The sequence below is a fragment of the Plectropomus leopardus genome, chromosome 22 (assembly GCF_008729295.1).
Source record: "Plectropomus leopardus isolate mb chromosome 22, YSFRI_Pleo_2.0, whole genome shotgun sequence".
Classification (NCBI taxonomy): Eukaryota; Metazoa; Chordata; class Actinopteri; order Perciformes; family Serranidae; genus Plectropomus; species Plectropomus leopardus.
This window is the reverse complement of record NC_056484.1, coordinates 18,633,374-18,655,271: the sequence shown is the minus strand read 5'-3', so window position 1 is coordinate 18,655,271 and position 21,898 is coordinate 18,633,374. Positions and strand designations below refer to the sequence as shown.

The window sequence follows — 21,898 nt, the reverse complement described above, 5'->3', positions numbered from 1 at the left end:
GACCCAGCTGAAATTCATGTTGTGGCACGGTTTGATATTTTTTTTGTAGTTTTAGCTGTATCAGCTGCACATAGCTGTTTGTAGTTTTTTTATTTTTTATTTTAAAACCTATGAAATTTGATACAACTGCAGACCATTGGTTAGATATGTACAGGTGGCGACATATGCTTACTCGCAAAATAAAAAAAAAAAAAATTCCCAGGAGCCAGGATTTGGCTTTAAATTGTCAAATCTTAGCATCATTTTCTCCCCTTTCTCTCTCCTTTATAATTCTCTCCTTACCTTTTTCTCTCATCCATCCAACCATCCAAGCTCATTTTGGGCTTCAGCCCTGACCCCATGCCTCCGCACCCTCCTGCAGAGGCTCGCTTGGCCGCAGGGCATTTCCACTTCAGACAGTGAGTGTCTAAATATAGCTCAGGAATAAATAACCCTGGCACGCACCAAATTAAAACCAGATCTGAACGATGAGCATGAGTACATGCATGTGCATACACTTACGAAGAATTTCCGTTGACAGAGTCGCCTCACTGGGCCCATGGAGCTCTCCAACTGAAAAGCTGGAATGTTCATCAACACTGTGAAACTACTTTTAAATGTGTCACTGAAAGATAATTTCAGTATATTTACACAAATTTCAGGTCTGTTCATTACTGATGCAAGTTCACAGTAATGCATGAGTCTAAACCAAAAGTTGGAATGTTCCACCTATCAATAATTGCTTTTTAGGGGGATCAAAGAAGATTCCCCACATTTCCCTGCAAGCAACATCAGAAATGTTTTACATGCTAACCAAAGTATGGCTGTATTGTATTAAAATAGATGCTCACAGTGTAAAATGTGCATTTGTTATGGATGCAAACGACCATAAACACAGTGTGCCTCTCACTTGCACACTCACACACACACAGAACATTCACTCATTACACCATAAAGTCTTACATAAATCTACATGTAGCTGGATATTTATGTTGTATTAAATGCAAATAGATGAGATTTATTTATAACTTTTGATGTTGGGAAGGTGTTGGTTTTGGAATTAACTGTCTTGTCATTCACAATGAAGGACTGCTTACATAGTGAATAGGCTTGGGCGGTATCACAATGCCATGGTATTTTATGGCACACAGTTTATAGGACTCAGTCAGCGCAAAACCTGTTTCCTACATTACAGCAAAAGTACTCCTAAATTCTCAAAGCATTTTGTTGTTGTCTGTCACAAAAAAGTGGGACAAACCATCTAAAAGCTTATTTTAACAAGACTCATTTTGGCACAGCACAATCCACAGCAACAGCAGTTTGTTTAGAAACTGAACTAAAAGAGTCAACACAGAGACTCAAACTCCAAATATGAGTAATTTGTAGAACATGTAGTGTTGAAATACCAAAGTAATGAGTATTTAGCAACAGAAATGGAGTTAACCCCTTGAAACCTCACCAACAAAGGAAAAAATGACCCAAGTAAAGAGTACAAGAAAATTACCTGAAGATTAATTTTTCAAAAACGTAGCAAAACAATGTCAAACAAATAAATGATCAGGAAAAGCACAAAAGTATGTAATATAATTTCGAATATATAATTGCAATCAGTTTTTCCTAGCTTTTTAAAAATAATGTTCTAATTGTACTAATTTCTTGCAATTCGTGGAACATTTATTACCAAGTTGCCAATTGCCTTTTTTTTCTTCCAAACTGCGTCAATTTGCTCAGTGTTCAAAGGTTTGAATACTTGCAAAAGGCATCTGAAAGCAGCACAAGAAAAATCATGTTGCTCCTGGTTTCAAATGATTAGATAAAGTTTAAAAAAATCAAAAAATCATATTACTACCATAATTTATACATTTGCTCTATATCTGCACATTTGACCCTAAACTCACTTTAGAAATGGTGAGCACCAGACACGATGACCTCAGTGTGTAAAAATGTCCTAATTCTGAATCCAACAAAACAACACAAACACACGCACACACACACACACACACACACACACATAAGTACACATACACACAAACACTTTTACAATGAGTCAGGGTAGACCTATAAACAAAGCTCTGATTCAGCACACGTGTGCAAAGTTTATGTTTTGCTCCAGATAGCCGTGGTATTTCTTCATATCATGCTATGTGTGTGTACACGTGCCAAGTCTATTTAAATCCAACCTTGTGTGTGTATGTGTGAGGTGATGTTATGGTGAGCTCACCGTCGTAAGTAATTTGCTCTGTCCGAGGTCGGTAATGAGCTGCAGGGGAAGGTCAGGCCGGGGCAGTCTGCCTTGTAAACAGCAGTTAGCTGTATGCTGGAATACAGGGAAAGTAAAAGAAAATTAGCAGATAAAACATGACATCATTCCTGTGTTTGGGTTTTTATTATAAGTTGTTTTGTGTCAGTTACAACTTTTTGCAGCCGTGAGAACCTGCACCTCCCGCAGAATATTTCCCACCATTAAACAACATGTGATTTTAATTTGGACGGACTTGGAGAGTCTGCACATTTTCTCTCTATTCAGGCTCATAAAACAGCTACTTTTTCATGTAAAGGGAGTTTTTACTGGACCTCAGGCTTACAAAACACAATCCAGATTTAAGCTTTGTTAAAAACCAGGCTACTGTAAAACGGAGTCAACAATAGCAAAAAAGAAGTAAGCACCAGTTTTCTTCTGTCACTTTCAGCTCCAGAGGTTCTTGCCCAGAAGCCGTACAGTAAGGCCGTGGACTGCTGGTCTATCGGAGTGATCGCTTACATCCTGTGAGTACAGACTGGTCTTCATTGTGTTACATCACACTGGGTTTCAGCAGTCTGACTGATCACCACACTTTCACTATCAGTGTTAGATTCACAGTTTACATGAGTGTCGCACCAGGAACCACGTTAATCACACTAGCACCTTATGCCGGATAATCAAGTTGGCTGAACACATTGTAGAGTTCTGCTCAGACTTTCTTTTGCTTCGAGCCTTCACCGGTTTTACTGTTACAATCGTTTACACGCACAATAATATTCCACTATTTAATTCAGGTGATCTGAATAACATAATCCATTATTTTCTGAATTACACCTCATTCTGAATGTAGCATTTTCTGATTAAGAAGTGCGATATACCTGTATTATTCTGTTTTTAGGAGCATTATTTGGAAATGTACACAGCGCACTTAGAATATGTACCTAAACTGGAGTTTATGTCGCAGTTTGCAACACAGCCTCTTACCTGTTCAGTCAGCTCTGTGCGTTGTCATGGATGAGTCGTACACAAATCAACTTGTTTGCCCAAAAAAGAGGCCACATTTATAGTCGAAAGGAGAAACACACTTTCTTTTATAGCCAGAATAGGAACAGTACAAAGTGTGCAAAGGGAACACCTACTTTTAAACATGAAAACTTAGGATATCAACAGGTTTTTGGATATGCACAAATATCATAACGCCCACCTTTCCAAGAATGTGGTTCAAAGAATAAAAGGGGAGGGCTGTTTCCCCGGGTAAGATATTAAGCCCCAGCGTGTGAGCGCGTGTGAATTGTTACTAAGTCACAGGATGCACCATGTGTGGTAGTTTTGGTTACAGCTTGACGGGGTGTTGACGGGGCATTTTTACCATTATTCCAACACCACATATATCCACAAATGCACAAATGATAGAGAGATTTCTACACACTGAAACCATATTTGTGCTAAGTATTATTTTGAGTAAGAATTTCACAAAACTTTATTTACTCTTGTAAATAAAATTATCAATCCACACTAGTTGAGTCTCCATCAGATCAATTGAAAACATCCTTGTTCGCCATCACGTTTTCCTCTTCATTTAGGAATCTGTAAGAGCACTAACATCGAGAATCACAGTCTCGTATGACACAAAATGACTCACTTCCAGCTAAGTTCGTACATGAACACGAAACCACCGGCTGAGTTGTGATGTATTGCACACTTAAACACTTTGAACCACCTTCACATTCTTTTGGTTGTCATGGACTTGCAGCTGCAGCAACAGTTAGCAATGCTGCTGCATACTCATGTGTCCATGGAGCCTTTTGTCCTCAAAGGTCAAATAGCACCACTCTGCTCTGGAGCTGAACTTGTATTTGTTTATTTTTCTCTGCCAGTTCGTGTGTGTGTGTGTGTTGATGCTGCTTGTGTGCCGTCATCAGTGCCAGATGGAGCTCTGCTAAATGGCCTTGTATGGACATGGAGCTGCAGGCTAGACTTCTTTTTCTCTGCTTTTTGTTTTTCTTCTGAAGCGTCACCCCCACCTCTTACCACCACACACACACTTTCAACTGTGTGTGTGTGTGTGTGTGTGCGCGTGTGTGTCATTTGAGGATGACCACTAACGTGCGTATGAAGCTGTTGATGCCTGAAGCCACCACTTTGATTAGTTTGATTTGTGCGTGTTTCTCCATCTGTATCTCAATTAGTGTGCGGATGATTGTGTGTGTGTGTGTGTGTGTGTGTGTGTGTGTGTGTGTGTGCGCTGTGTGTGTGTGTGTGTATGTGCGCTCCACCTGACAGAGATGTTATCTTGTGCCTGAGGTCAGATCAGGGGTCAAAGGTCAACAGCAGTTAATAAAATGCAGAGTGTGCGAGGTGGCAGTGAGGAAGGCGCGCACAAACTATTTTGTGTCCAATGTCCGTGATGTGACCTTGATGTGTTAAGTAAAGGTCTCTCACTTTTTCCTGTCTGTCTATCCTTCTTTTGTATCATATACATTGTTGTGTTTGTTTGTGTGTCTTACAATATTTTGTCTTTGGATGTCTGTAAACCACATGTTCAATACATCTTTTTCTGTAAAAGTGAGTAAAAACAGGTTTTGGTGCAGCTGCCATCTCAGTAGAGAAAGTTTGTGTGTTCCTCTGTGTGTGTGTGTGTGTGTGTGTGTGTGTGTGTGTGTGTGTGTGTGTGTGTGTGTGTGTGTGTGTGTTTGTGTATCTGTGTGTGAGAGAGAGACAGAGCGGCTCCCTGCTGGCAATTAGCACAATTAGCGTTGGGATTCAGACCTTGTTAGCTTTTAGCTGTTGCTCAGGTGGAAAGATCACATTAGCTAATCAGCCATGATAATCACCTGGGATCTTGAGTGTGTGTGTGTGTGTGTGTGTGTGTGTGTGTGTGTGTGTGTGTGTGTGTGTGTGTGTGTGTGTGTGTGTGTGTGTGTGTGTGTGTGTTCAGTGGGATGGATGGTGAGCAACAACTGAGTCTCCAACCAAACGTGAAAGCAGAAAAACAAAAGGGAAGCTTCTCTTCACACCAGGCAGAAACTTAGTTTCTTCCTGATGTGTGTGTGTGTTTGAACATTTGTGTGTGTGTGTGTGTGTGTGTGTGTGTGTGTGTGTGTGTGTGCTTGTTGTGAGGGTGCTCGCTGGAGTGGAGGGTTAGCCGAGTGACAGGTGAGTCCTAAACCAAATGAGAAACCAGAAAAACAAACGGAAAGTTTCACTTTCCTAACAGCAGGCAGACTCTTTATTCCTGGTGTTTTTCTTTTATGCCTGTTGTGTGTGTGTGTATGTGTGTGTCTGTCTGTGTCTGTGTCTGTTTCTGTGTGCGTGTGTGTGTGCGTGTGTCTGTGTGTGTATCGATGGAGAACGGCATTTTAATGACTTTTTATCAGAATCTCTTGGTGCATCCAGAACTTGAGTAATGAGGTGCAGATGATGTTTGTGGTTCAGCAGCAGCTCTGCTGTTGGTTCAGTTGGCTCATTATGGAGAATCAGACTGGAGCTTCAGTTCATTTGTGTTCACCAGCACTTCGAACCAGTAATCTCATGTTAAATTGATTAAGTTGATACACCAAACTAAAGCCAGGACTATGAGTAAAGGGGCTGTCACACTGACCGCTGTAGTGACCAACATGACTGTGTTGCCTGTCTCTAAAATAGCCATTAATGACTGCTTTGAAATAGGAATATTTCATGTAAAATGTTCTTCAGGCCCTGCGATGGTCTGGCGAACTGTCCAGGGTGTACCTCGCCCTCCACCCGATGACAGCTGGGATTGGCTCCAGCCCCCACGACCCTTACGAGGACAAGCGGTTACAGGAAATGACTGACTGACTGAAAATGTTCTTCAAAGTCACTATTTAAATGAGTCAGCGAATGACAGAATGAATGGTTGATCTAGGAAACTTCTTGCCTGCAGGCTGTGTGGTTACCCTCCCTTTTACGATGAAAACGACTCCAAGCTGTTTGAGCAGATCCTGAAAGCCGACTACGAGTTTGACGCACCGTACTGGGACGACATATCAGACTCAGGTGAGCCATCGTCGTTGTCCACTTTCTTTTGTGTTTACTTCACCACTTTCCCTCCTCCTCCGTCCACCACACATGGCACATATGGACCACACAACACCTCTCCATCATGGCCTCTGACATCATCCGCCTGGAATGAATGTCTTTGGGAATGTGAGTGTGTGTTTGAGGGGGGTCATCAGTCACCACCACAGTTATGTGTAAAGCCTGGCAGGAAAACCAGCTTTTGCTGGAAACCCGTTCAAGATTCCAGTCCAGTGTGTGTGTGTGTATGTGTGTGAGTGTGAGTGTGGATGGGGATAAAATAGCATTTATGTGCTGTCAGGTAAAGCCTTGTTTCCAAAAGTATCAGGTTTCCTCTTGAAGCAAATCTTGCAGACAGTGAGCAAATGGAAATCTCTCAAAGCAGAGTTACGTAGGTTTTTCCTGACGACAGATTTCTGCTATTTTTAGGTTTTTCACATCAAGTGAAGATGCAGCTCTGTGGTGACAATTTTCAACCCTTAGTCAAAGTCATATCAAGACTGTGTTTAAATCTTTGAAAACTGGACTGCATCACTGTTCTTTTGTTACATTGTCACAAGTATTTAAACATTTGAAATCTACAGAATTATTATTATTATTATTATTATTTTATAACTATTTTTCAGGTCATTTCCTTTATTTGATCGTTTGTTTTGTTTTATTTCACTTTTTCTTTTTTTCCAGTTTTTAAGTAATTTTTTGTGTACTTTTTCCTTTTTTTAAAAAAAAAATTGGGGGTCATTTCCTAAGTTGCTTATTCCCTTCTCCCAACGTTTTTGACAGAAACCAAGCCAGTGTGCTCAGGTTTTAAAGGGTTAACCATGTTATGGTCATGGCTCTGTAGATGACTAATGGTCCACCACCCTGGCCCAGACTAAAATATCTAAAAAGTATTGATGGACTGACATGAATTTTTTTCCAGACACTTGGCTCTCAGAGGATAAATCATGATGACTTTGACGATCCCTGACTTTTCCATGAGTGCTACCATGAGTTTGACATTTGTGCTTTTTAGTGAAATGTCTCCAAATGTCTCACAGCTATTGAAATGATTGCTGTGGACGTTTGTTCACAATTTTTATGGTCCCCTTATAATAATTTGTTATAATTTTACATCATAACTTTATATCTAGCATCATCATCATGTTGAATTTTGCTTGTCCAATACTGGTTTATTTAAAAAAAACAAAACTGCCTAATTAATGACATTTCTATCAGCCTAAGCTGTATTTAGTGCTACTTAGCACATGTTAATACGATGAGCATGATAATCCATGCACCTGCTAAAGATCAGCATTGTCTTTGTGAGTGTGTTTGTGTGATGATGTGCACATTTGGCACAAAGCACTGCTGTGCCTATAGGCTCATAGTAACACTAGGGCTGCAGATTCTTATGCTGCTTTCACATGAAAACAGGCAGACAGACGACACATTCTGGATGGCATGGGGAAAACGAACAGCACGACAGAACGGCAGAATAGCGAAGCAAAGCATGTGTGACGAAATGTTGCAATGGTTATGTCATTTTGTTTCCAAAGAGTGGAATTAAATTTATTAAATAAAATTACTATGTGTTTATTGTTTTGTGTAATTGTTCAAGTAATGTTTAGTAATTGTCCGTTTTCTCCCTGTGCGAGGGAGCTATATAACATCCAGTTGTTAATCCTGTCACAGAGGATGACAAAAAGTTAAAATATCTTAACTTTGGATGGCGATGCCATCTACTGTGGCCAATGTTCTGCTGCTTCACCCAATATCCTGCTCTTGTCTGCCAAAATTCTATCCGGTTTGCCATCTACTGTCTGCCTGATTCCATGTAAACTCAGCATTAGTCTTGTGCTTTGGAGAGATTATGTTCAACAGATACCAGGTTTTCAGCAGACGCCAGCAAAAACACATTTGCGCAAACAATCCAAACTGTCTGGAATATCAAAGTTTATCATTGTTATTTGTGTTATCAATATCTTTTTAAGGCAGATTACACAAAAAAATGTATGAAAATTCTGTTTAGGGTTGGTGTTTGTGTGTCCAAAGTTATTAACCTTTTATGACCTTTTTGATGTTTTTTTCCCCCCAGCCAAAGATTTCATCGGCAGTCTGATGGAAAAAGATCCAGTCAAGCGTTTCACCTGTGATCAAGCGCTCAGACACCCCTGGTGAGAAACACACACACAGAATATCAAACACAGGCTCACAAAAAGGTTTAATATATATATATATATATATATATACTTATATATACTATCAGAATTAATGTACTCTAACAAAAGGAAGAGATAATTTGTGTGTGTGTGTGTTTATATAAATCAGGATTGCTGGGGATACAGCGCTCTGCAAGAACATCCACGAGTCAGTCAGCCGACAGATCCGAAAGAACTTTGCCAAGAGCAAATGGAGGGTAAATGTTGTTTACTGCAGTTTATTCTTTGTGGTTTTGGCTCTGTTGCAGCATTTTACTGCGGTACAACTCCTCAAACGATTGTCTGTGTTTTTAGGAGATGAATCACTGTAGTAAAAAACCTGGCTCGCCATATGGTCAGCAGTTAACCTTCATCATCCACTTTTCTCCTGCAGCTCTCAGAAAAGAGAAAGTAACCTGCAGACTTGAAACAAATTCCTCTTTCTTGAAGAACCACTCTGCACACAGTATGTCAGTTTGAGCTCTGGCTGTTGTTAGAACATCCAGCTTGTGTTATATGTGAAGCTCAGATGCTTTTGATAAAGATAAACTACATCAGAAGACCATATCATTGCATTTTTGCGCCAGTGCCAGTTCATCGAAAGCAGATTCTGGTCTGCAACTTCAAAGCTTCTATGAAATGAAAAATCACTTTTTTGATCTTTTCAGTGACGTAATATTAAAAACCCTTCATAAAATTCCACTCTTATTCATGAAAGAGTACATTAATAGTGCAACAACCTCATGCCAAACCAATAGATAGAAATAAAAACCTTAATGAATCAAACTATCACAGAACCGTTTCACCAACTGATACTCATTCCCCTCCAGCAAGCGTTTAATGCCACCGCTGTTGTTCGCCACATGAGGCGGCTGCAGCTTGGCAGCAGCATGGGGAGCAGCATGGACGCCTCCAACCCGCCGACCAGGCCGAACCAGACGCAGAGGCCGGCCCAGAGCCAAAGCCAAAGCCAGGCGGGCCAGAACCAGCCAGCTCAGAGCCAAAACACTGGCCAGGCGGCGCAGAGCCAGAGCGCCAACACAGCCGCCAGCAAAACCTCTTCCACAGACAACAACATAGCAGCTCCCCGCAAGGAATGTGAGTATGAGTCAGGCGTATCAGTCGCACCAGAAAGTCAAGAGAACATATGTGAATACCAAAAAGTTAAAGAATTCATAATTGGCTAAGGTTATCCCTTTAACAGGGATTGTCCAATCCTAGTATAGCAACTGTAACTAGGCTCAACAGTTTGAAGAAAAAAAAAGAACTGAGAGAAAATAAAGGAAAAAACATCCTACAAAAAAAATCAAAACACTCACACTACTATATCAGAGTGTAAGCTAATATTCTGAGTTTGTGAACAGGAAGTGGGCACCATACTGTTTCCTGTTAATCAAATATAAACCAAGATTCAGTTACAGAGTTGCATATTTCTTGTGTCAAATGTTTTCAGATGTTCAAATGTTTTTAGGGTACCGTTTAACTGTAATGCACGATTGTTTTTTACCAGCCAGCCAGTATTGTGTTGAAAGAACCAGTTTGCGTAATGTCACCCACCAGCAGGAGTGTTAATTGGTCTGGTGCATTGCAGTGCATTCTGGTATTTGTAGTTTTTCTACCTCTTGAGGAAAAGAGTCCCTTCTCTCTTTCTCTGGTCTTGTAGCGCCAATTTCAAAAGTATTTGACTACACTGACTTTCCAGTTTCACGAAAACACCCTCTTTCCAGTGATGAAAAACATATTTAAATTACAGCGTTTTCAAAAAAATACTGCTGATCCATCTGCTGTCTCTTCCCTCTCAGGTGTAACTGCACCGGTCACACCCTGCAGTTTGGCGTCTGCAGCGTCTTCTCCCGCCGCAGGGCAAGAGCTGAACCGGCCACATCCCTCAGCAGTTCCTGCCCCGGTGCTCACGGAGACCAAGTGACGCCAGGTCCCGCGGGGAACCAGCTGGGAGGCCACAGCGCTGTGAGGCAGAGAGATAAGAGACGGAGGGCGACAGGAGAGGAAAAGGATCCCCTTCTTCTTCTTCATCCCTCCCTTTCCTCGCTGCATTTCTTCTTGAATGCGCCCCCTCAGCAAGTTCCCCGCCCTGCTCCTGGGAGAGCAGAGGACTTTACCTCCACCCCACCGATTCAAGCCACACAGCGCCACACTGTACACCCACCACCTACCCACCCAGCAGGACGCCGCGTAGGATTCTCTCTGCCACAGCAACAGCACGGCCTCTCATTGAGGATGTTTGTACAGCCGGCTGTGATTGGTTGCTGCTTAATGATACATGGGAGTCGACTGCGTGAGCAGTGATTGGTGGTTCACGGTGGGGCTGGTGGTGTCATATTATTCAATGTAAGTCAACATCAACTTCCCTCTTGAATCTGGTCTTTCCTGCGACACTCTATTTAGCTTTTTTTTTCAAATTAGGTTTGACTGTTGACAACTGGATTGTTTTATTTGTTATTATTACTGTGGATGTTAAAGGTGGTATGTGTAAGTTTTAACGTCATTGTCAGATTGATCGTGCTACTTTGGTATAATTACTGTAAATAAACAAGAGCATGGCCAAGACGCCTGCAGCAATTTTCCCTCCATGTGTGACCTGGTGAGCGTAAAATGCAGAGGAGAGGCTGACAGGTCTTATTTGTTTGCACTAATTTTACCAATGTGGCATGAATGATTCATGTTAAATGCTACATATAGCACCTTTGACACATTTGATATGTCCTTATGGGCTTGTTTGTTTGTTTGTGCTTTAAGAAGTGCTTTAAAAGTACCATACGACTGTTGAGATGTGGAAACATGAGTAAGCGCTTTATGTATTTTTGCACACAGAAGGTCAGATATGTTCTCAGACACAGATTAGCCGCCATCCACTTATGTTTATCAGAGAGTAGAGATTGTAAACCTTTATAGATAAAAAAAAAAACCCAGAGTGGATGTCAGAGCATTGTACAACTTGTTTATTGTCTGAAAGATTCTGATCTGTTTATTATTTTCTTACTTTATAAGACTTTTATAACAATCACCCTTTAAGGGACACACACACAGGTTACTATGAAACATGCAGCAGGTTTAGGATATGATAGGAAAGGGGAATTTACCGGAAAACTGCCTCCAGTTGAGAATGTTAGCAACTACATGATAGTTTTGGCATTTCATTTTCTAAACTAAGGAGTCACAAGCAGCACAGTGAAGTTTAAATGTGGCTAAAGAACACAAGACGTGTTACAAACCGTGTCTGAGATATTTAGCTGCTTCCCACATGGGCCCTCAGAGTGTTTGGCCTGTGTGAAGACAAAATCAAAGATGGAGACGCTGTCGCCTGCTGCTGTTCCTTCCCCCATATAAAGAAGCCATGATCCTACATTTTCGCATCGTCAAGCTGCACCCAGTTCAGAAGTGCTCAGGGAAAACTGCGGCTGCACTGTGAGCTGGTGAGTACAGACTTCCTAGTTTAGGTTTTTCAGTCAGTGTTGTTGGTCCAGGTGTTGTGGCATCACAGTTAATGATCCAGTGCTTAAGACTTTAGCTGTGTCCTTATTGCAGTGTTGTGGTGACTCGTGACTTGAATATTGAAGACTGGGGCTTAGACTATTCAACCAAGGACTCCAAGGTGTTTTGGACTCGATCTTCTCAGCATACCAAACTTGTTCCACTACTTTGGCTTTTATGTTTTGTTTATGCAATTCCCAACCTTTGAACAGCATAGCAGAGCTTTTTGCTTGAATAAATTGGACAGAACTGCCAAAGAACCATGGAGGATCGGTTCATTCTTGCTGTATCCATGATCCCTTCCTTTATGACTCAAAAGCAGTCAGTTATTGTATCTGAAATCAGAAGCATGGTTTGCGTAGCTTGGTTCTCACGATGGGTGAAAGGTCTTAACAATATTCTAGAAGGATTTTTCAAAGCCAAAATATTTTGTTTCAATAAGGCTTCCATTGTCTACAACCTGCTTTCATTTTTACTGAGGGTTAGTCTTTAAACAAAGTTTTTAAAAACCCAATGCACACCACCCAGTTTGACACCGGGTGGAACAGTACACAACATCTCATAGAAAATGTATCCGATGATACATAACATCGATGACAATTTGCACAACCGTTTTTAATGTTTTTATTTCAGATGTAATGACTTAAGTCCACAGCGTGGAGTCCTTGTTTGAGTATCTAAGTTTAATATGACTGACTGACTTAAATGTGTTCCTGATTGAACCTTTTCATGACTCTGACTTGACTACAGCAGCCTGGATTGTGCCACTGGTTGTAATGTCCTTTTAGACAGCAGAGATGTACGACGTTGGGTGCTCACTCACACATATCAGATTGTCACATCTTTGTTAGATGCAATGCTACTGATCCCTTTATTGTGAATTAGCCAAAGACTAGTGCTAGGTTCGTATACAATTTGGTTCATTCTACTCCATCAATTAGAACTAGTCAGATATGAAGATGTTTGAGACACAAGTGGACTAAAACTAAGGGCTGAACTTAATCTGAGAGAAATTGATTGAACTTTGATCCTTTCCTTATCTGTTGCCATTTTACTTTTTTTCTTTTTAATTATCTACACAGAGTGCTGCTGAAAAATGTCTGTAAAATATTCGTAGTGCTTGTTTTAATCTGTATGGCATGTCAGAAAGGTGTTAGACCACAGCTGGATGAAAGTCAAGTTACATTAAAAACGACAGTAAATCAACACTCACCCAAGCTCACTGGAATTCACCCTTGGCTCACTGAGTCGTTTTGTGTATTAAATTCCACCTAATTGGCACTGAACTTGACTAAAACAAGCCAAGAAGACACATTTGTGAGTGCAGTCCAGTCTAAATCTGTCTCCGTCCTCACTATGCTCTCTGTTCTTTGGCCGCAGCGCCTTCTTCCTTCAGTAAGCTCTGGAGGAACAATTCCAGTGTGTTTGGTTTCTTTGCTCTTTATGTTTCCAGGCCCGAAAAATGTTATGCACATTTGTAGCTCTCAAAAGCCCAGTGGCTGCTACTGAAAACATGAATCTTTCAAAATGACTCACAAGTATATAGCTGACATGAGACAGGACAATATGTAATGCTTTCACTCAGAAGTATCAGTTTTTGCTTCATCATCACGCAGAAATACAGAACCCACCTACTGTCCCTGAATGTGCACATTAGTATGAAACATGTAAATCTATAACTGTATATCTATAAATGTATTTAATATTAGCAGTCTGGTTGTCGGATGACACTGTCTGCAATAGATTGCTTAAGGTTTAATGCCTTATTTCCACTGCATGGTTCAGCTCGACTCAACTCACTTTTAGTTCCAGTTCCTTTTCTCTGCTCTGTTTTCCACCATGGATTTAACCTCTTCGGAGTCGGCCTGAAACTGCTGTGACATCATCTTCAATGCGATTCTTCTATAACCAAACAGTGAAATGTATGCACCTTATCAGTTTATCCTCATAAAGTAGCAAGCATGACAACCTACAAACTAGCGCCCCACGAGTGATGTTACGTCTTTAACGTAAAGTAACGTCGTTATTGTGGCTAGGGTCAGGGAAAGAAACATGGTGAGGACATACTTTAAAACAAGTCAAAGTTCACACCAAAATTCATAGTTTATGCACAAATTACTGGCTTATGATTACATGGGATATGTACAAATTTGGGTGCAATAATTTTGTAGGAAAACCTACGAAGGGGGAAACCTACGAAAACTGCCCGAAAACAGTCTGATGTTGTATATTTCTCAGTTTTGTAGGCTGCCATTTTTTAAAAATCTGGTTCAAGTGAATAAAAAATTTACAGTCACTGTTGGCTATTTAAAAATGGCGGGTTTATGCTGGATATCCCATGTGGTGCAAGTGACAAAAACCAGAAAAGAGTAAGTCAGGCTGGGGTTGAGTTGTGATGTAGCATGCAGTGGAAATGTGGCATAATTTATGCTCTTAGCAAAACTTCTCTATAATTACTTCTTGTGTTCTATGAATGTAAAAACAAGAGAACCATACATCCACCTTTTAGGAATACATCACCCACAAGATGACCGGTTTTGGATTCCTTGTTCACTGTGGAGACATGCGAGAGTTTTCTTCACAAATTCAATATAACAGGCTAATAAGCTAATATGAAAATTGTCATTTTGTGGGTAAAATTCCTCGAAAAGTTTTTTTGTTAGAAACCTCTCATTGTCCACCTTACTTCTTCTCCAAACAGACATTAGATCTACAATATTACTGTTCAAGTACTGAAGCACACATTTTAAAATGTGCAAATGTGGTAACAGCACTGACATGGTTGATGCCTTTTAGCTGAATCATTTTGGTAGCATTAGGTTTGTGAGAAAAGGCCAGTTAGCCTGATTTATTTTGCCATTTTAAAAGCGCAGTCATAGAGTAAGTTAACTTCAGTGTTCCCTCCTGATTTATGATTTTTCCTTCCTTAACACCCACATGCCGTGTCTCTTACTGCATGACTACACAGGTCACCTTACAGAACATATATATTAATTTTGACATTTTTACAGTGGGGTCTTGTGTTACATTTTTCTCAAACTCAATCCATGTAATTATCCACGTGTTACTGAGGGGAACTTTCAACCATGTAAGGGCTTTATTCCAATGATCACCTTAATCTAATTATTCACTGTAACCATGTATACATAACCATTGATTGCTATGCATTTTTTTTAACATTTTAAAGTGTGTTGTCAAAGCTTTTTTGTGGAAGTAGGATCTGGAACCAACATCAGCACCTATAGTTAAAAAACTAGTTTTAGGGACTAAAGACACTGAATCCCTGACAGATCTTAGACTATTTCAATTACTTAACTGTTAATTATGATTATGATTGAATGAGCTACATTGTTTAAGTGTTGTGCCAGATGTTTTTTCTGGCACAATAGATGTTATCGAATCGTCAGCCAACACTGTAAGAATATATTTCATTAAATGTGATGCCGTCCACTTCAGTGTGGACGTTTGGGTTTACGAATGTATCGTGAGGCAGGTGGAGGGTCAAGGTTCATGCTGCTCTGTGGTTTTATGTCCGCTGTTTAAAAAAAAAAAAAAAAAAAAGTTTTCTGAATGAATCTTTCCATGTTAAAGATGCTACTGTAAATAGATTGTGAATATGAATGATCATTTTCAAGATAATATTTACAAATGTTTTGCTGTTCAGGCATGTGAGAGTGAATGAGTGAGCGAGTGAGTGTGTCGAGGGAAGTTGATTGTATTCTCTATGGAATGTTTAATGTATTAAAAAAAGAAGCTAAAATCCCCTTTACTCCCCACTGCTGTCATATATACTGTCCAGTGCCGTGTGACTGCCACCTGCAGAACCACATGGTGCAGTTTAATGCCATCAGTGTTCCACCACCACTTCAGTGTCAGTCCAACAACAAGTGAAGCATCGTTTACCGAACTCAGGCTTACGTTTTTGCCATTCTAATGGAAGAAATCCAAAGCTGTGACCGACTCAGAAACACACTGTTAAGGACGATTTGTGGCTACAACCCGCTCTCGTCCATCCCCTTCCCCTTTGAGCTCACACTCCTTTTTTTTTTTTTAACGATGACGTCACAAAAGATGAAAACACAAGCATGTCGAAAAAAGTGCTTCAAGAATTCAACTTCACCATGAGTGTTTGCATAATCTTATATGCCCTTGTATGATGTTAGTATCTCTGTATAATGTAAAGACGCACACAGGTTGAGACGTCCGAGTCCACAAAAAGATGAGTTTTACTTCTACAAACAGTTTTAACAAGCAGAAATGATCTCACCGATAACTGCAGACTAGCCAAGTGACTTTTTTTTAAAGAAACTGGGTACCCTGTTCAAATGCAAGTTGCTCTAGTGCTGCTTATGAGAACCACTTCCAGCTGATTCACTGCATACATGGATGAAGATGTGGAAATAATCTCTTAATACTAATTCAACAGTTTTGAGATAATTTAAGATTTTTTTATTGTACCAAGTGGCAAGGACTGTTTGTTTTTTTTTCATTCATGACTTTGAAATTTATTACATCATTGCACCGAGCTTAGATATGGCCCAACTCTGTGGCTCCAAACTGGTCCACATTTTTCCTTAGTCATGAGATTAAGGTACGCACATTATAAATGACTAAATATTCCATTTTATTTGCCAAAATGTAAACAATACATTTATTTAGGACACGTATAAATAAACCATTTGGCAGGGGTAAACAAATAAACCAATGTACAAAAGTGATTTCTCAGAGACATGGTTGCAATAGCCTTGTATGGCTAAGAAATTTCAGCTAGGCTAGTTAGCTAACTCAGATAGCTTTGTACGTTAGGAAGCATATTTTCTATACGTACTTACAAACTTTATAAATACTTTCAAACTTTCTATACATGATTTAAAAAGTTCTATTTCTTATATACATAGAGAGAGAGAGAGAGAGAGAGAATTTTTTATCCCAAAAACGCAAAGGCTAGTCCTGTTGCAAACTGTGCTTATAAGGAAGTAAATTGATGTTGTTTACTAGTGGTAGATGTAATACTTAATTTTGTGCAAGAACATAGTTGGTATGTGGGCTAAGTCTCTGTAAACTGTTGCCAAATGCTTTAGGAGTCACAATATTAGCATTTCCACTCAAGAGCTGAGAAAGTTGCTAGTTTCATTAGCTTTAGTAAAGTACCACACAGCTGCCATGCTGCTGTCCTTAAGATCTAGCTGGACTAATGACAGCGGTGAATGAAGTACCTGAAAGTCATACTTAAGTACAGATATCTTACCACAGAATGACTTTGGTAGAAGTTAAAGTCACGTATTATAATATTACTTGAGGTATTTAGTGTGCTTAAGTATCAAAAGTAATTTTATTATATTCATTATTTTTATGTGTTGAAGGTAAAGTACAAATAAATACTGGTAATTAAAAAACAAGCAGCCAAAAAATGGAGCATACACACTAGGGGGAAAAAAGGACTTAAAGGTATTTTACGACAAAATCACGTTTTTCCATCCCTCCCACTTCTTCCTTCCCTATTTTGTAGTAATTGACTAAGATACATAGGACATATGTAGTGGAGTAAAAGTACTTTTTTTTAGGAAATGTAGTGGAGTAAAAGTGAACATTGACAGAAATATCAAAACTAAAATAAAGTACAGATACTCCCAAAATATACTTATGTGCTGTAACAAAATACTTTTACTTTGTTACATTACAACAGTGACTAATGAGAATAGTTCTGCCCCTGAGAATTGTTTGTACTAAAACTCTATACAAGCTGCTTTTTGGGACGCGGCGTCTCCCTGTGGCTGTCCTTGTCCAGAGCCTGCTGAGTTAGCTGGCTGTATTGTATTTACTCTCTCTGCATGTGACCACGACAAACTCCCATCCTGTGCACTGTCGTCACGCCGACGACACCCTCATTTCTCAGAGCGGGCGCCGCCTGCCGCACTTATTGTGCTGTGATGATGATGATTTTCTGTTAATGGGGCTTGTATATCAGATGCCTTCGACAATCATGTGCACATATCAGAGTTACCATGACGACACAGGCCAGAGCGACTGATTGTGTTTCGTTTGTCTTTCTCCTGGAATAAATCCTGAATGATCGTAACATATGACTCTTTACACATGTTTTGTGTGTGTGTGTGTGTGTGTGTGTGTGTGTGTGTGTGTGTGTGTGGCTTACTCATACTACTCATTCTCAAAGTTAGAGCTACATTTCCTACAAATGTAAACTCGTGTGTTTGTACTCAGTATTTCAACACTTGCAGACTCCAGGATCCATGCATGTGGATATTAAGCAGACCATTTTACCACTTTGACCATATTGCCTGCATATATGCTGTGCAACAGATGTTTAGCAGACACAAGACAGATGTTGCAAACACATGAGGCACATGTTGCCTTCACTAGCACATGCTGGAATACATTATGAGGCTTATATAGCACTAGAAACATAATGTCTACAGATGTTACTCGCCCATATGAAAGTGTGTTTGGCCTCCTTGGGTTAACACTCCAGTGTCCTCGCACTGAAATGATTGTGCAGATGCAGCTCAGGGTTCAGTAAGAGTTCAGATAAAACAGTTTGGAGAGACATTCTTGTATTATTGCTCTGTATCAGTGTTTTTCTTTAACAGCAGTTTCCAGACATCTTTGAATCCTTACAGCTGTCCAGTAGAACCAGTTCGGGTGACTCAGTGAGTGAGTGCAATTTAGCGCATGTGTGTATGTCCCACTGGCTAGCTCATCGCCGCTACTTTGCATTACTCTCATATAGTGGTTGGGACACCATTTTTGTGGAAGTATAGCATCCACCCTCAGGTTAACACATTTCTGTCAACACTGTTGCCGGCGTTAAGCATTAAACGTGCTGTTAGGACCAATAGCTGCCAGCTCAGCCACCACTGAGTTGAGAACTATCCACAGACAACCTCTGAATCATAGACATGCTTTACATATTGTTAAGAGCTTCTTTGATATTGGTCTGTTATTAGCAGAGTGTTACCTGTGCTGCTTCATCACACTTCCTCTGCTTTCCCTTTGTCTGAGCTGGAGCTTTTCCTCCCGACTGCCTGTCTATCTCAGCTCAGCACAGAGACAACACAACACAAACACAAACACACACATACAGACACATACACACAATGCTTGTTCAGAATTATTCATCCATCTAACACACACACACACCAAAGCACTGAAATGAAAATCGTGAAATCAAAGTATTTTACATCCCTTTGACACTCATGCAGTACAGCATCAGCATCAAATGCAGTCGTGCACACACACACACACACACACGCACACGCTCACAGAGCAAAGCAGCAGAGTTTTTGTTTAATCAAAATTGCCTGTCACTTTCACACACACTGATAGAACTCGCTTGTTGACTTTGGCTGTCAGGCTGTAAGTGTGTTTGTGCTCGGAGTCACTGATCTCTCTGCTCCTTAAAACTGATTTCACCTCATCTTTAATTCAGAGCTTCACCCTCCTCATCCTCGTCTCCAGCTTTTCTCTCACTGCGGGCTTTTTCCTCCCCTCCTCTCCTGTCTCTCTCCCCCGCAGAGACATGTTGTTTTGTTCTTTACTAAGCAGCATATGTATATCCCATAAAACTAATTACGGGCCAATCATCTGAAACTGTGAGATAACACACAATTATGTGCGCATGCCGGGGAATCTCAAGTGTGTAAAGACCGTCCGTGTCATTTGGACAGACAGTTCTGAGTGCCAACAGCAGGGGGTGATGTGATGTTTCCCTCTCATGTCTCACTGTCTGTTTGCTGGCAGTCAGTAAGATAGAACTAAACCAAACTTTCAGCTGTGATGGAAATCATCTCACAGGATCGCACCAGCAATGACCTCAAAAGACATTTCACTTTGAAGGGAAAATGCTTTTATATAATATCTTCTTTCAAAAGCAGATACTCAACATCTTATCTTAACATCCTCCCTCAACTTTAAAAAAAAAAAAAAAAAAATCTGGTAGATGGTGATTTCAAGTCAAAACTGTAACTTTCTCTAAGAGTCCATGATACAGCCATTGGTGAATGTAGTATTCAGATGCTTTACTTAAATAAAAGCACTAATACCATTCTGTGAAAATACTCACAAAGTCTTGCATTGAACATGTTAAGTATGATCAGGAAAATTTATTTTAAGTATTAGAAGTACACAGGGTAGAAAAATCTTTAAAAAAAAGAAATAAAAGATAAAAAAAACAAATAAAACGCACAAAACCTAATTATTAAACACCTAAAAAAATCGAAATTATTAGAAAATCTAAAACAAAAAAAAACACTCCAAACCCTTTAAAATTAAATACTAAAAATATTAAAAATAAAACCACTAAAAATCAAAATAATAGAAAAGAGGGGGGGAAACAACAATAAAATTTAAAAAATATTAAACAAATAGAAAAAAAGATACCCAAAACCTCAAAATTATAAAATTAGATATTTTTTGTGTGCTTTTCCAGATGCTACACCCCCCTCCTCTTCCTCCCACTCTGCAGAGACTAATTGAGCACACCTGTGCGTAATCTGCTCATTAGGAGCATGCAGTGTTTGAGGACTGAAGAAGCAAACTGTGGGAGGCAGCGGGTCAGCGAGGCTGTACTGGAGTCAGTACAGGTTGGTGAACGCTACTTTGGCAACACTTTACCTTTGGGGAAAGCAGTTTTTTGAATACTCATTATGTACCCTTTGCTGCCATTTCTTGTCAAGTAAATCATCACTCTTGTTTGTGTACCTATTTACACTTGCCTTGCTGCTTCTATTTGAACAATTAATGTTATTTTATATGCACGTTTGGCTGTATCTGCGAAGATATAAAGTACTTCCTGTACTTGTGTTACTTGCAGGCTAACTAATGCTGGGTTCAATTCAAAATTGCAGGCCCAGTTTGACCAAATGTAAAGAAAAAAACAAGACAGACAGTGATGAAGTAGTGTGTCTGTGGTTAGTCCATGGACAATTGGACTATCAGCGGGGTTGCCTCTTTATATTTGAATAATATATTAATATTTAATACTAATATTAGAAATAATATAATACTAAATACTAATGTTTTGACATCAATTTACACGCAGAACATGTTTTACTATGTTAGTAGATGTATTATTTTAATTAAATACATGCAAATATACTTTATGTTGCCTTTTAGTAGATTTCTTACTATTGAAAATGTGCGCCTCCATGGCATGGATGCTGCCATTGTTGAGAGACGTCAGACCGCTGAAGCTACATGGACTTCACAAGCAGGAACTGTACTTTTTCAAGCAGGAAGTCAAAATATCTCGACTTCCGAGTTTTCTGGAACGCAGTGTAAGCATAGACCAAGAAGATGAAGGTTTGCTTCATCTTTTTGCAGAAGGGGAACATCTCTGACAGAATGTAAAAACAGTGCAACACTGTTATATTTTTATTTTAGCATCTCGATCACGGACTGCAGGCGATAAATTGACCGCTTCTTTATTCCCCCGCCTCACCATCACTGAGTGTTTGACGATGTGCCATAAGAGAGAAGCTGCAGTTTAGCATTTGATGAACACCTCTCTCTCTCCATCCCTCTCCGTCCACCCTGCCTCTCGTTTTGTCATCTTTCGCTGATTTGTTTTCCTCATTCGCCGTGGTCTCATGATGTGACGGCTGCTTGCCTCCCTCCAGAGCTTTTGGTTTTCCAGACTGAATTAGAAGAATATTTCAGCGACGTCCTGCTGTTCAGAACATTGCTGCCCACACAAACACATTCCAGTCACTTGATGGACCAGACACACACACACACACACATGCATACACACCTCGTTCTCCTCTCAAGTACGACACATATACAGCGTCTCCTCTGACCTTAACCTCTCTTTACACTCTCTGCGTGATGCTGTGCAGCTTAACTCCACCACTGAGCGTGTGTGGCTATTTGTTTTTTTGTACTCCACTGACCCAGATGTTAATAGTCTTCTTTCAAAACATTGTCACGTTCACACCGATGTTCATCCAAG

The 21,898-nt window shown here is 40.0% G+C and overlaps 1 protein-coding gene across 1 annotated transcript in view; it reads left to right on the top strand.

Annotated features, from left to right (window-relative positions):
• The window catches only part of camk1da (calcium/calmodulin-dependent protein kinase 1Da), a 59,458-nt gene extending 41,917 nt beyond the window's left edge, over positions 1-17,541 (top strand). Inside the window, 7 exon segments of the mRNA XM_042511769.1 lie at positions 313-398; positions 2,670-2,745; positions 6,126-6,238; positions 8,337-8,415; positions 8,570-8,657; positions 9,270-9,537; positions 10,242-17,541. Coding sequence (XP_042367703.1) covers positions 313-398; positions 2,670-2,745; positions 6,126-6,238; positions 8,337-8,415; positions 8,570-8,657; positions 9,270-9,537; positions 10,242-10,366 — 835 coding nt within the window. The 3' untranslated portion in view covers positions 10,367-17,541.
• Positions 17,542-21,898: the final 4,357 nt, after the last annotated feature.